The sequence below is a fragment of the Pristis pectinata genome, chromosome 14 (assembly GCF_009764475.1).
Source record: "Pristis pectinata isolate sPriPec2 chromosome 14, sPriPec2.1.pri, whole genome shotgun sequence".
NCBI lineage: Eukaryota > Metazoa > Chordata > Chondrichthyes > Rhinopristiformes > Pristidae > Pristis > Pristis pectinata.
Window position 1 is genome coordinate 45,805,174 of NC_067418.1, and position 16,480 is coordinate 45,821,653.

At 46.7% G+C, this 16,480-nt stretch overlaps 2 protein-coding genes across 7 annotated transcripts in view; both read right to left on the reverse strand.

Annotated features, from left to right (window-relative positions):
• Positions 1 to 6,519, reverse strand: part of ldlrad3 (low density lipoprotein receptor class A domain containing 3) — a 92,094-nt gene extending 85,575 nt beyond the window's left edge. For all 5 annotated transcript variants that reach the window (XM_052029231.1, XM_052029230.1, XM_052029229.1 and 2 more), the window contains exon 1: positions 6,379 to 6,519. In XM_052029231.1, the coding sequence (XP_051885191.1) occupies positions 6,379 to 6,412 (34 nt within the window). In that variant the 5' untranslated portion in view covers positions 6,413 to 6,519. The remainder of the gene's footprint in view (positions 1 to 6,378) is intronic.
• The window catches only part of fjx1 (four-jointed box kinase 1), a 440,027-nt gene that overhangs the window by 264,765 nt on the left and 158,782 nt on the right, over positions 1 to 16,480 (reverse strand). The window lies entirely within an intron of this gene.

Consider the following 16,480-nt stretch of genomic DNA (forward strand, 5'->3'; position numbering starts at 1 on the left):
TCATGGTAGAATATATAACCCAATCAGGAAAGAATAAATAATTTTAACTAATTATATGGTGTACAAATAACCTAGTATCTGTGTAATATATGGATCATAAAACTACCGGATCGGATTCTGTGATATCCTTCAGAGAAGAGAATCTACCATCCTTACCCAGTCTGGTCTATATGTGACTCCAGATCCACCAAATATTATTGACTCTTAACTTCCCTCTGAGATGGGTCAGCAAACCAGTCAGCCGTAACATAACTGCTGCATTACAACAGAAAAAGAATAAAACCAGACAGAACACCTGGCAACAACATAGGTGCCCAATTCGCACAGAGCAAAGTTACTCTCAGCTTCACCAGTAATGCAAAGTCCTCCTCAACAGATATTTGGGGACTGGTGACTAAAATGGGAGAATGTCCCACAGACTGATCGAGCAACAGCCAGGCAGAATCATCCTCAGAGATTCATGCCATCCAGACAATGTGCCAGAGGAGGCATCACAGTGGTGCACAGGTAGAAGGGAACAGCCCTGGGAGTCCTCAACATTGACTCTAGACCTCGTGCAATCTCATAGCATCAGGCCAAACATGGCCGAGGAAACCGCCTCCTGATCACCGTCTGCTCTTCTCCCTCAGTCGATGAATCAGTGCTCCTCCACATAGAGGGACACTTGGAAGAAGCGCTGAGAGTAGCAAAGGGGCAGAATGTACTCTGGGTGGGGACCAATCAGTGAAAAGTGGTCTGACCAAGCCGGCCGACTTCTGCAGGACACAGCTGCCAGACTGGGTCAGCAGCAGGTAGTGAGAGAACCGCCATGGGAGACAAGTCCACTTACCCTCCTCTTCACCGATCTACCAGAGGTGGATTCATTTGTCCGTGATAGCGCTGGTAGGAGTGACCAGCGGGAAGAGAAAAGAGCCATTTTGACAACCCAATTGTGAGGAAAGGCATCATAATTGTGCTAAGTGAGACAGGATCCAAACAGGTGCAATCTCATGGCCAGAGAAATCCCTCACTTTACCGTCAAGCTAGAGAATCAAACCCGATTCCACGAGGATACCAGCAACAGCACCAGGGATCGGTAAAAATGAGGAGACCAACCTACTAAAGCTGCAAGACTGGACTGGAGTCATAGAGTCAATGAGAACAGGCCCTTCAGCCCACTGAGTTCCTACTGACCATCAAGCACCTATATACATTGAGCCTACCCTAACCCCATTTTATTTTCCCTGCATTGCCATCAACTCTCCCCAGATTCCACACTTACCTGCCACAGTGATAAGACTATCGAATGATTTCCTTATACGATGAGATGGACTCTTGACTCCATAATCTGCCTTGTTATGACCTTGCACCTTATTGTCTCACTTCCCTGTATTCTGTTATTGTTTTTACCGTGTACTACCTCAATGCACTGTGTAATGAATTGACCTGTACGATCGGTTTGCAAGACAAGTTTTTCACTGCACCTCAGTACAAGTGACAATATTAAACCAATACCAATACCATTAAGGTCAATTTATAGCAGCCAATTAACCTATCACCCTACAAGTCTTTGGGATGTGGGAGAAAACAGGAGCATCCGGAGAAGACCCACACAGTCACATGGAGATTGTGTAAACTCCACACAGACAGCACCGGAGGTCAGGATCGAACCAGGGTTGCTGGAGCTGTGAGGCAGTAGCTCGACTAGCTGCACCACTGTGCCACCCCCATGCATGCACTAATACATGCATGCTCAACAGCAAAAGCAGCATGCAAAGGATGGAGCTCAGTGACTCCATAACAAATGGATCAGATCAAAGTTTGACAGTCATGCCAGATCTAATTGTGAATTATGGTGGGCAATTAAACAACTAAACAGAAAAAGAGCCTACAAGGACATCGCCTTCCTTGACACTGGCAGGACTCATACGTGAGTAAAAAGCTAAAGCATTTGCAATCATTTTCATCCAAAGGTCCCAAGTGAATGATCCCTCTCAGCTTCTTCCTGAGAACCCCAACATCACAAAAGCCAGGCTTCAACCAATTTTTGATTTACTCCATGTGATATCAAGAAACGGCTCAGAAGCACTGGATACAATGGGACCCGATCTCATTCTGACTTTCATACTGAAGGCTTATGTTCTAGCACCAGCTATGTTCTAGCCAAGCTGCTCCAGCATAGGTACAACAACTGCATCTACCCAATAATTCAGAAAATGTTCACAAAAACAGGACAAATCCAATCCAGCTCATTTCTGCCCAATGTGCAGTCATCAGCAAAACCATGGAAGGTGTTATCCACAGTGCATTTAGTTGGCAATTATTCAGCAATAACTCTGCTGACCGATGCCCAGTTTGGGTTTTGCCGGGACCACTTGCCTGCAGATTTCATTTTAACCTTGGTCCAAGAGTTGAATTGAGAGTGACTGCCTTTGACATCAAGGTAATCTGGTAAAACTGAAAACATTGGCCCTCAAGGAGAAAACAGTCCAATGTTTGGAGCCACGTGTCGCACAAAGGAAAATGGTTCAGGTTGTTGAAGCCAACACCTTAGTCCTAAGATTTCACTCCCAGGGTTCCCTAGGGCATTATCTTATGCCCAAAACTCTTCAGCTGCTTCATCGACGTCCTTCCAGTTCTATCATAAAGCCTGAAGTGGGGATGATGACTGATTACTACACTACGTTTAGTTTGATTCCCTGTCCCTTCTAAATGAAGCAGCAACCCTAGAAAACATGTAGGTATGGTCAGATATGTGACATTTGTGCCAGGCCACCGTTGTCTTCAACTTCCCCTTGACACCACTGCATTACCATTGCCATGCCCCCATCAATGAATCAACTGGACCAGCCTCAGGAACAGTGGCTCCCAGAGCAGATCAGTGGCTACATACCCTCTGGTAAGTGACTTACCTCCCGACAGTCTAAAGTCTGTCCAACACCTAAAGGGGACAACTCAGGATTGTGATGGAATACTCACCATTTGCCTGGAAGAGTGCAGCAGCATGGTCACTCAACAAGTCTGACACCATCCAGTACAAAGCAGCTAGCTCGATCAATGTCCTACCCACCACCATGTTCATTCATTCCCTCCACCACTAGTGCAGCATGGCTGAGTGTGTACCATCTATAAAATGCACTGGCAGTGACTCACCTAGACTATTCCAACAGCACCTCCCAGACCCGTGCATGTCCTCTACCACTAAGATGGACAAGAGCAGTAGGCGTGGTGATAACGTCACCACCTACAGATTTTCACCGCATCCCAAGTTGAAAATATATTGCAGATCACTTCTTCATCACTGGCTCTAAATCCTGGAACTCCCTGTCCAACAGCACTGTGAGAATGCCTTCACCAGAGCTATAGTTCATCAAAGGGTGGACAGTAAATGCTGGTCTTGCTTTGCCAACAATGCACCAATCCTAATAAATAAATAAATGAATAGCTTTTTGTTGGACCTCAGCCTCAGGGTGTCTTTTCTCTTTCCCCTCAAGGTATGGCAATAGTTTCAAAATCCAAGAATGCCTTGCACGTACGATGAATTGGCTCCTGGCTGTTCTGACGAAAGCAGTCCTGGTGTGATCCAGCAGAAAAGCAACGAGTGTCCTCGCTTATCATAGTGGGCGAGGGTAGACCAGGTAACGTGGACACACCTTGGCTCCTGTTGTCCCTGAGACAATTACTAAGAATCTAACGGAGTCCTTGGTTCCTTTAGCTGATTTCTTCAGGCAACATGCGTGTAGATTTTTCTTTGAGGCTAAGCTGCAGGAAGTTAAAGAGTGGATGAGGTAGTAGTCAGTGCAGCACCTGTCATGGCATTGTTGATGCAGATGTCCTTGTAACTTCTCGTTCAGAAAATGACACAAGGGTGACAATTGAGGGTACTGCCCTGAGGTAATTTATTTGTCACCCCGCCAAAACAGGATGTTGATCATAACATTTTAGTTATCCAATTTTACTTGATGATGCTAAGTTAGATCACATATTAAATGGAGTAGACTGAATTACGTCACTATAAAGGGACATTGATAGATTTTGTAAGTGGGCAAAACTATAGCGGATAAAAGGAGAGTATGAAATCTCCAACTTTCAACTAAAGAAAGTCAAAACTAATTTGCAAAATAGGAATTGAGGACAAGCTAATTGCTTTGCATTATTCCCAAAGGCATATTTAACCTGTTTAATCTTCAAACCTCTCTAACCTGTCCACTGCCTCTGTTTCTAAATTTCAAAATCCTCTCAGATATCTGGTGCACTTCAAAATTTCATGGAGAGGCTGAACTCTCTACATGTAATTTTTCATTATTAAGTTATTCTTACTTTCATTGCGAGCTAAAAAATGTATTCTGTTACAATTGATTGTCATGTATCCACAATTCTTCATGTAATCTCTTAGTATGTACATGGTATTCTCTCTGTATCTATTAACACCCATTTAACTAATCTCTACATGTCTGTTAGCCATCTGTGCAATGGTTGTGACTTCATGAACAGTGAAGTACAGTGATCATGAGGTACGTCTTGTGATGTGCTATCAGTCAAATTTTAGACATAATATTTCAGAAAGAAATAATCTGACTGTTGAGCTTTTCAAAAACACTCAAGTGTAAAATATCATCCTGTAAGTAACTGATGTAAATATTTCATTTCACAAAACATATTCAAATCCAGTCCTTATAAACCTCAACATTGCAGATTGCCAGAGCTGTACAAGAGCTGTTAGTCTCCCGACCACATGGTAAACTTTCCACTTCTTGATATCTGCTTCAAAACAGTTCAGTGAGTCAACAGCAAAACAAAACAGCTCAAAGTGATGCATCTGACCATATTATCACACCGTTCACTTTCTTTAACCAGCCTCCCCTCCATGGACTCTGTCCACACTTCTCGCTACCTCAGTAAAGCAGCCACCATAATCAAAGACCCCACCCACCCCGGACATTCTCTCTTCTCCCCTCTCCCATCGGGCAGAAGATACAAAAGCCTGAAAGCACATACCACCAGGCTCAAGGACAGCTTCTATCCCACTGTTATAAGACTATCAAACTGTTCCCTAGTACAATAAGATGGACTCTTGACCTCACAACCTACCTCGTTATGACCTTGCATCTTATTGTCTACCTGCACTGCACTTTCTTTATAGCTGTTACACTTTATTCTGCATTCTGTTGTTGTTTTACCTTGTACTATCTCAACGCATGGTGTTCACAGAGATCAATTCATTACAGTATGCAAGACAAGTTTTTCACTGTACCTCAGTACATGTGACAATAATAAACCAATTCTAATTGTGTGCATCCCTTTGTCGTGAGATCTTGCTCAGACCTATGTATTATTTTCCATGAATTTGTTTATGATTAAGAGTTATATGGCACCTTTATTTGTAGAACATGCCCAGACTAAATTTAACAAAGATATTAAGATACACTGACCAAAAAGATGTTAAGCAAATAGATCTTAAGTAGCAACTTAACTGCTATACTGTGTAACTTATTACTGTCTACTGTTATAGATCTGATTCTTCCTTACATATCTATCTTAACCCATACAATGCTTTTGTTCACAAGATCACAAGACAAGGGAGCAAAAGTAGGCCATTCAGCCCATCAAGTCTGCTCCAAGGAAAAAGGAAAAAAGAAAAATGAGAAATGGGGGGGGGGCAGGTGAAAAAAAACTATTCTAACCCCAATTTCTGGCCTTATCCCCATATCCCTTGACACCCCGACTATTTAGATATCTATCTATCTCTTCCTTAAACACCTCCAATGATCTGGCCTCCACTGCTGTACCTGACAAGGAATTCCATTGTTGCCATTGACGTCTCAACACTACTGTCTCCTGTTCTCCCCATAGCTCACCATTGTGGGGGTTATTACTGCCTGTGCAACTCACTCCAGAGTTGGAGCCACTGTATCCCACCTAACCCTTGCATTGCCAACACTCCTGTACTGTTTGTACTGAAGTATACAGCCCCAGAGGGCTCCAAGATGATGGTTCACCCCTCCTGTAGCACGCCAACATGTGGCTAACCCTGCAGGTGAGAGAACTTGTAGCTCAGTGACAGGGGGGAGGGGGAAAGAGGAATGTTTGTACGTACACACACTTTTACACACCCACTCACACTCGTCACGACCACTTGTGCTCACTCAGGAGGCGAGGAGCTGCTGTCAGATGTGACACCGACCCTCCTGTGGGACACACAGTCACCCTGGGGCCCAGCCTTGCCCTGCATCAGCTCGCTGTCCCGTCCCGGGAGGTTCCCAGGCCGTCGCGGCCCGGAGTCTCCGCAAACTTTCCTGCGGCCGGTGCCAGTGAAGGGGGAAGAGGCCGGAGAGGGTGCTGTGAGTGCATTCACCCCGCCGTGCCGTCCCGTCCCGTCCCCGGGCTCCGAGCACTCACCCACGGAGGCCACCAGCAGGTAGAGCGGCCACATGGTCCGGCGGCGGCGGCAGCACTGCGATCCTCGGCTGCCGGCTCAGCAACCCGGCCGGTCCCGGTCCCGCAGTCGGATCCCGATCCAGTCCCTGGTCCCGATCCAGCTGCCAGAAACCATCAGGCAGCGCGGCCGAGGTGGTGGGAGGGAGGGAGGGAGGGAGGGAGAGCGCTCCCGGAGCGGGGCAGTGTCGGCTGTGGGACGAGGGCGAGGAGTCAAGACGCTCGGCAACCAGGGAGAAAGCAGAGGGAGAGGCACCAACAACAACCACCTGCATTTATATAGTCCCCTTCCAACGCTGCATCATAGGTCAGGTTCAACCAGAACCAAATCTGTCTGCAGCACCTCGGGGCATTTTCTACAGATAAAGGTGCCCATGTAACTCTTGCTCTTAAAACAAATTCATAGAAAATAGTACATAGAGTCATAGAATAATACAGCGTGGCCCTTCAGCCCAACTATGGTGCTATCCCGCGTTTGACCCATATCCCTCTAACCCCTTCCTATTCATGTTCCTATTCAAGTGTCTTGTAAATTTTATTATTGTACCTGCCTCAACCACTTCCTCTGGCAGTTCGTTCCATGTACGCACCACCCTCTGGGTGAAGTTGGCCCTCAGGTCCCTTTTAAATCTTTCACCTCTCACCTTCTAAACCTGTGCCCTCTAGTTTTTAGTTCCCCTTCCCTAGGAAAAAGACTGTGTGCGTTCACTCTGTCTATACAACTCATGATTTTATACACTTTTGTCACCCCTCAATCTCCTACGTTCCAAGGAATAAAGTCCGAGCCTGCCCAAATTCTCCCTATAACTCAGATCTACCAAGATCCCATGGCCAAGGGATGCACACACACGACCATATAACCAATAAGAAAGTATATGATGGGAATAATTTGGTCAGCTGTGTCAATTAGAGTCATACCGCATGGAACCAGGCCCTGTGGCCCAACTCGTCCAAGATAACCATCTAAGCTAGTCCCATTTGCTCGCATTTTATTAATATCCCTCTAAACCTTTTCTACCCATGTACCTGTCTAGGTGTCTTTTAAATGGTGTTACTGTTCCTGCCTCAACCACATCAATGTGTGCTATTTTATTTTACTGTTGACTCACTATACTGATTGGGATTTAGATTTGCAAAGAGTTGTTTTGATGCAGACACTTTGCCATGTAACCAATAAGAAAGCAAATGACATGAATAATTTGATCAGCTGCGTCGACTGAATCAGTGCTTGCTGTTCTGTTTTACTGTTGACGCATTATACTGGTTGGGATTTAGACTCGCAAAGGGTTGTTTTGAAGCAAATATCAAGAAGTGGAAAGTTTATCACATGGTCAGGAGAAAGACGGCTCTTGTATCGGTGCTGGCAGTGGAGTGATTTAAGCAGGAGGTGGTCGAGGGATGGCAGATTTGGGTGAGTGCAGAGAGTGTTGGAGGTGGTGAAAGAGATGGGAGGTGCATTGCCGGGCAGCAATTTGAAGACAAGCGGGAGAATTTTAAAATCAGGACACTGTTTAACAATGAACCAATAGAAAGAGGTCATTGGTGGGATGAAGAACTGGCTCATGTCACGGTTGGGCCTTGTGTGCTCTTTCCACCCACCATCTCTTCTTTACGCCACTGGTTTTCTGCTCGACCCCAGCCTTCAGGTGCCCTGTAGAATTGTTCCTTTTCCCCTTGAGGCTTGGTGGAGTTTCCAATCCAGGAACACCTTGTGTTTCTGGTTAATAAGCTCCTCGATCTCCTGGTCAAACCAGTCCTCGGTTCTTCTCGGTGGAGAACCCATGAGTATCTTCACGGTTGCCAATTCTGATGGACATTAGGGCTGCCCATACATTGTGGACACCCTGCAGCTGAATGGGAGGAGGTCTTCTGTGAGATTGTGTCTAAGGAGAGGTACCTGTGCCGGATCCTTGAAAGCTTCGATACTGATTTTCTCATGGCAATGACTCTGTTGATGTTGGTGTTTTGGGACAAGGTCAGTGGAAGTAACAGAACAGGTTCAGCAATTATCATCAGACCGGCAGTCACTGTACCTACCTTGGAATGGTTCATGTCGACATCGTTACAGTCTGTCCCTCGGATGATGATATAATCAAACAGGTGTCAGTGCCTAAGTCAGAGGTGATGCCATGACCTCTTGTGCTTGTCCCTCAGATGTTGGTTGTAACAACATCTTGCTCCAAGTCTTTGTAAGGAAACTGACCTTGTTCGAGTTTGCCTTCCTTACTCCCTCCTTGCCAATCACATCTTCCCAGAGAACTGTTTTTATTTGACTCACAAGAACACAAGAAAATAGGAGCAGGAGTGGGCCACTCGGCCCCTCAAGCCTGGCCCGCCATTCATTCTGATCGTGGCTGATATATGTCGGCCTCAACTCCTCTCCTGTACCAGTTCCCCATAACCCTTAATCCCCCAATCTCTCAAAAGATTATATACCTTCACTCTGAATACTTCTAATGATCCGGCCTCCACAACTCTCTGAGGCAGAGAATTCCTGAGATTCACCACCCATTGCGAGAAGACGTCTCTAGATACCTTGGTGACTGCCACCTTATCTTGAAACTATGTCCCCTCACTTGGGATTCTCTCACTATTGAAAACATCTCGATATTTACGCCGTCATGCTCCTTAGGATCTTATATGTTCCAATAATTACATCCTTGTTCTTCTAATCTCCAGTGATTACAAACCCAATCTGTTTAGCCTCTCTTGATAGGACAACCCTCCTATCCCAGGACTCTGGACTTAAAGTCAGTTTGTCTCTCTCTGGGATGTGGACCAGGGTTTTCTCAAGGTCAGTATGGAAGTCTCCTTTGCTTCATCCACAGCTTCCAGGGTTAGGGCTTATGCTCTGATGGCAGTATTGTGTTGGTTTTGTGTTAGAGTGAGTTCCAGGGTCATGATTCACTAATTCTGTGGTGGGTGTTGCTGAGACACCAGACACGTCCGTGATGGTGAAGTCTGTGAAGGTGGCATTCCTCTTCTAGTTCGCCCTCCAGAAGAAGGTGTACTCTGCCCCTGGTACTTTGAGCTGGTACAGAGGTCACAAGTTTGGGAGGTGCTGTCGGAGTAGCCTGGGCGAGTGTCTGCGGTGTAGTTTGTATCCCAACCATTGTGTCTCACTTGGCAGTGACGTCAATGTCAAAGTGTCTGAGTTTCAGAGCTGAGTCTGTCACTACTGGGACTGTCCACAAGGTCCTGGCATTCCGGATAGTGTAGAGTTTAGAACATAGAAGAGGAACAGGCCCTTCAGCCCACAATGTCAGTACCGACCACGATGCCAAATTAAACCAAACCCTTCTGCCTGCACATGATCCATATCCCTCCATTCTCTGTATGTTCATGTGCCTGTCTACAGGCCTCTTAAATGCCAGCCCGAAAGGCCCAATATCTCAATGTTGGTCCTTTGTGGGAACAGAATGCAAGTGATGGTCACCATTAGATGCAGTGGCCATTGGCCAGTTGTCCCTCCACGGTCTGGCCTGCTTATGGTTGACTCCTGTTCCTTCTGTAAGAGGCCTATCAAACCTCTGAGCTCAACAAAGTGGTTACTCAAGAACAATGGACTCCACCCTATGGGGCGGGGGAATAAAAGCATCTTGCCAGCTTCGTCTAACATCGGAGAGTTCCTTAAAAAAAACGACTGGCTGTTCCAGTCTGTGTAACCAATTCCCTTTGAATCTTCTTCCAACCTTCTTCAGTTTAAGTCAACTGCCCATGGTGTCTTAACAAAGGCAAGCCGTTGCCCACCAACAACCACGTAGATTAACACCTCAAGGCACTGGAGAGGCACCACCAATGCTGTCTTCACAAAATAGTCCAAATCCACTGGAAGGATAAGCCGACCAGCATCAGCAACTGGCCCAGACCAACGTGCCCAGCACTGCAGCCTTAAGTGCAGTTGGCTACACGGGGCAGGATGTATTGTTTGTGTGCCCAACGCACACTCTATTCTGAGCTCTGTCACGGGAGGAGATTACCAGGCAGACAGAGGGAAAAAAAAATTCAAGGATATGCTTGGAGCCTCCTTGAAAATGCGCAACATTCCCAATGACTCCTGGGAATCCCTGGCCTATGACTGTTCAAAATGGAGAAGGAGCATTTGGGATGTCACTGAACACCTCAAATCCATATATCCGGAGCACAGAGCAAATAGTGAAAGGACAAACTTCCCACCTGCCCACCCATACTACAGGCATATGCCGTGCCTATGGGAGAGTCTGTGGTTCTGACAAAAGGTCTTGAACATGAAACATTTCTCTTCCCACAGATGCTGCCTGATCCTGGAGTCACATGGGCACAGAAGCAGCCCCAAGGCCCCACTGTAGGAGTTCCTTGGGGCAGTGTCCTTGGCCCCAACCACGACCTCCTTTCATCATAAGGTCAGAAATGGGGACGTGATCTGACGGTTGCACAATGTCCAATTCTGTTTGCAACTCCTCAGCAAACGAAGCAGCCCGCAGCTGCAGGTAGCAAGGCCTAGACAACACTCAGGCTTGGGCCGATAATTGGCACATAATATTTAGACCACAAAGGTGGCAGGCAGTGACCATCTCTGACAAGATCCAGTCGAACTACCGACCTTTCACATTCAATTACCATCACCGAGACCTCCCCCCCACCCCCTTCCCTAACCATCAATATGCTGGGGGGTCACCACTGACCATAGACTATCTGGACTACAAGAGCGGGTCTGAGGCTGGGTATCTATGGCAAGTGGCTTCTTTTCTGACACCTCAAGGGCTTTGCACAATCTACAAGACATAAATAATGTTGGAATGGTCTCGACTAGCCTGGATGTGTGCAGCTGCAACAACCCTTAAGCTCGGTGCCACCTGGGACAAAGCAGCCTGCTTGATTGGCGCCCATCCACCAATCTTAATGTGCAAACCCTCCACCGCTGGCACACAGTGGCTGCAGTGTGTCCCACCTACAGAATGCACTGCAGTTACTCACCCAGGCGACTCCCAACAGCACCATCCAAACCCGCAACCTCCACTGTAGAGTGGGACGAGGGCAGCAGGTCCATGGGAGCGCCACCACCTGCAGGTTCCCCTCCAAGCCACACAACATTGTGACTTGGAAATATATCGCCAGTCCTTCATTATCACTGTGGGAGCACCTTCACCCAGAAGTACAGCAGAGATTCAAGAAGGCAGTTCACCACCACCTTCTCAAGGGCAATTAAGAATAGGCAATAAACGTTGGCCTGGCCAACAATGACCAAATCCTGAAGATGAATTAATTAAAAATGCAACCGAGGCTGTTTGAGAAGTAAGAATGGAAATTATGAGATATGTTGGTATACAGAGGCACTTGATGTTACAGACGTTGGTGAGGCCGCACCTGGAGTATTGTGTAGACTTTAGGTTACCCTGTTAGAGGAAAGACATCACTAAACTGGAAAGAGTGCAAAGAAGATTTACGAGGATGCTGCCAGGACTTGAGGGCCTGAGATAAAGGGAGGTGTTGGGGAGGCTGGGACTTTATTCCTTGGAGGGTAGGAGACTGAGGGGTAACCTTATAGAGGTGTATAAAATCATGAGGGGCATAGATAGGGTGAATGCGCATAGTTTTTTTCCCAGTGAGAGAAAACCAAAAACTAGAGGGCCCAGGTTTAAGGTGAGAGGGGAAAGATTAAAAAGGAACATAAGGAGCAACTTCTTCACGCAGAGGGTGGTGCATATATGGAACGAGCTGCCAGAAGAAGTGGTTGAGGCAGGTACAAGAACAACATTTAAAAGACAGTTTGGACAGGTACATGGATAGCAAAGCTTTAGAGGGCTATGGGCCAAACGCAGGCAAATGGGACTAGCTTGGGTGGGCATTGTGGTTGGCATGAACCAGTTGGGCCGAAGGGCCTGTTTCTAATACAGCACAGAAGTAATACTCTATGACTCCATGTGTGTGGTGCCCAAGGATAGGGAACTGCAATCGTCACACCCTCAGTCAAGAAAAGGATGCAAAGGCAAACACAGTCACTGTAGGCTGGTCAATTGAACCTCATTGTGTGGGCAAAGGTAGAACAATCATTGGGAGTATTAACACTCGTCACTTGGAAAAGCAAGGATTGAATGGGGAAGCCAGCGCAAGTTCTTAAAGCAAATCACATTTAACCAACTCAATAGGAATGTATTTTAAATTTTTTAAAAATTTTATTTACAGCGTGGTAACAGGCCCTTCCGGCCCAACGAGTCCGCACCGCCCATTTTAAACCCCAAATTAACCTACCCGTATGTCTTTGGAATGTGGGAGGAAACCAGGGCACCCAGCGGGAACCCACGCAGACACGGGAGAACGTACAAACTCCTTACAGACAGCGACGGGAATCGAACCCCGATCGCTGGCGCTGTAATAGCGTCGCGCTGACAGCTACGCTACCGTGCCGCCCAAAAGAAAGCTGCGCCCAATGCCCAAAGGGTTGATGATGGAAATGCAGTTGATTTGGTGCATTTGGAATTTAAAACAATCATTTGATAAGGTGCCATGTGGTGGGATTGCCATCAAGATCAGAATTTCAAAGCACAGAGCTGATGGTCCACTGGGCAGCAGTTATTCCTTGTCCTCCGCGATGCTTGTGGACAGCCTACAGCATCCACCTCAAAGCACCGGAGAGATTCCACCAATGCTGTCTCCACAAAATCCTCCAAATCTATTGGTAGGATAAATGAACCAGTGTCAGTGTCCCGATGATCACACCCTCATGGTTGTAGTTTTGTTTTTGCTCCTCTTCTCAGCGCCATTTCCAAGGCTTCTTTGTTCTCTCTAGTGTAAAGACCAGCACTGTACGGAGCCCTTCAAGTGTAGTCTAAGTCAAGATTCTGTAATCGAATAAATAGATTCCGTCACGTGGTTTTTTTCCAGTGGAACTGAATCCAGAATGGATTGGTAGGTGTCAAAATGGCAGCTGTGGCACAGCATCGGAAATTTGACCGGGCATTTCCAATTGTGTTTCTCATTTGACAGCTTACTTCAACGGTGCCGTCTCATTTACAAAGTTCTCTCTGGAACTTTGAATGGTAAGTTGAATCACAATGCTCTGGGAGCGATTTAATTGACTGATGGTCTCTTCCAGAAAACAAAATTGCATTTAATCAGTGCTGTGCTGGGACAAGTGCCTTGGTACAGTAAAACTCTGATAATCTGCTATCTGACTATTCAAAAATCCTGATGCTTCATCATGCAGCTCAACACATGATAATTGCTGCACTGCCCACTCACTGGGGCCCTGGATCCCAAGCCCCTTGCCCACACTGGGGCCCCGGTTCCCCTGCCCCTAATCCACTCACCGGGGCACTGGCTCCCATGCCCCAACCCACTCACTGAGGCCCCGGTTCCCATGCCCCTAGCCCACTCACTGGGGACCTGGATCCCATGCCCCCTCCCCACTCACTGGGGCCCTGGATCCCATGCCCCCTCCCCACTCACTGGGGCCCCAGTCCCTGCACTCTATTGGCTGCACTCATATAAAACTTACCTGGTTCTGTCTCCCATGCTCCCTTTAATTTACCAGCTTCACTGGAAAATTTATTATTCTGCAGTGTAACATTCAAAGAAAAAGTGAATTAAATGTGTATTGGAGCATTAATAGTCCAGAAAACCTGCAAAGTCCTGAGTGTGCTGGATTATCAGAGTTTTACATATTCAGTGCTATATTCAGGCCCATGGAATTCTCCCTCTTCCCACCACAACACCCCCCCCCCCCACCCTTTTGCTCCAAGCTCTGGGTCCCCTACTACACGATCTACAGTTTTTCTTTCGATTTTCATCACTTATCCCATCTATCTTTGACAATGAAAATGTGCAACACCTTTGGAGTTACCTCAAATCCCGAGTCCTTCCATGCTACCCAATCTTCCAAAGGCAGATCCGTGACCTAAAGGGTCATAGCCCAATCACTATCCTCCAATATCCATAGGCAGACCTCAAATGTTGAGAAGAGTCAGCAGGTCAGGCAATGTCTGCAGAAAGAGAAACAGTCATTGTTTCAGGTTGAAAACCCTTCGCCAGAACTTGGAAAGAGAGGAAACGAGTTTTCAGTCGTAGAGAAGGTGGGCGGGGGTGGTGAGTGGAGGGTCACCACCGGAACACAAGAAAACAGGAGCAGGCCTCTCAAGCCTGCCCCTCCATTCAGTATGACCATGGCTGATCTATGCTGGCCTCAACTCCTCTTCTGTGCCAGCTCGCAATAGCCCTCAATTCTTCGATCTTTCAAATATTTACCTACCTCCACCTTAAAGATACAGTATCTAATGATCTGGTCTCCACCACCCCTGGGGCCAGAGATTCACCAGCCTCTGAGAGAAAAAATCCTGACACAACTCAGTTTTAAATAACCAGCCCCTTATTTTGTAGTTATGACCCCTCATTCATGACTCTACAGCTAGTGAAAACATCTCAACATCTACCCTGTCAAGCCCCCTTACGGTCTTAAACGTTTGAATAAGGTCACCCCTCATTCTTCTAAACCCCATGGAATACAGACCCAAACTATCCAGCTCCTCTTGACAGGACAACCCTCTCATTCCAGGAATTAGCCTGGTGAATGTCCTCTGGACTGCTTCCAATGCTACTGTATCCTTGTTTAGGTGAGGAGACTAAAACTAGGGGCAGTATTCTGGGTGTGGCTCACCAGTGCCCAGTACAACATTAACAATACCCAACCTATTTTTAAACTCCAAAGCCTTCCAAAGGCAGGCACGGTAGCATAGTGGTTAGCATAATGCTTTACAGCGCCAGCGACCCGGGTTCAAATCCGGCCACTGTCTGTAAGGAGTTTGTACGTTCTCCCCGTGTCTGTGTGGGTTTCCTCCGGGTGCTCCGGTTTCCTCCCACATTCCAAAGATGTACGGGTTAGGAAGTTATGGGCGTGCTATGTTGGCGCCGGAAGCGTGGTGACACTTGCGGGCTGCCCCCCCAAAAAATCACTACGCAAAAGATGTATTTCACTGTGTGTTTCGATGTACATGTGACTAATAAAGATCTTATCTTAAAGGACAACATGCTGTTTGCCTTCTTAACTACTTGTTGGACCTGCCTGCTAATGTTTTGTGATTCATGCACCTAGAACATCTAGATCCTCTGAGCATTCATTCACTCTTACTGGAGTGCGTGACCTCACACTCCCTCACATTACACTCCGTTCTCCAGGTTTTCAATCTATCCATATCCCGTTGCAGAATCATGAAGTTCTCATCACAACATTCCCTTCTGCCTATTTTTGTATCAGAGGCAAATTTGGAAACCTTACATTTCATTCCCACTTCCAGGTCATTAAAGTAAATTGAGGGCCAAGAACTGATCCTTGGGGTACTCCACTAGTTACATCCCTCCAGCTCAAAAAGGATCCATTTATTCCAGTTCCCTGTTTTCTAGCCAGTTTTCAATACATGCCAGCACACCTGGGGTTCTTAATTTACGCGCCAGCCTCACCTTGTCAAATCTAGATACTCTACATCTACAGATTTCCCTCTATCAACTCTGCCTGTCGTATCCTCAGGACAGCACCAGGTTTCCTGTGCCTCAAAAGTCTTGCCTCAGTTTTGGCAGTGAGTGCAAGAAGGTGGTCGGAGCAACCTCTCCCCTCTCTGAAGCCCACCAGCTCATTTGGGAGAGCAGACTCTAAAGCCATTTTTATCCAGTTAAGGATGAATCCCTCAGTTCCTTTCATCTGGATGCTAGGTTTGTGCCTCCAGCGCAGATGTTAGTTGCTTCTTCCCAGAAAGGCCGGCATGATTTTAATTATTTTTTTAAGGTTGGTGTGGCTGCTCAGATACTTCGCAGGTCTTGGACCAAAGACCTTTAGGATCTCTCTGCTTTTAGGATGCTAATAACTCTTAAGAGGCACCATTCTAATTCTAATGAGATTCTGATGAGGATAATCACATTTTAATGAGCTGACCTGCTTCAATAAATCTATTATTAATAATATCAATCAATTACTAGGTGCAGATCACCAGTGTGGTTACAGGAGGCATGTTGTGTGGTGCAGGCATACCCTAGCCCTGGTGAGGTCAGTTGACCCTGACACAGCCACTGATATTTTTCCTGGAGCCTTCAGCTGTGC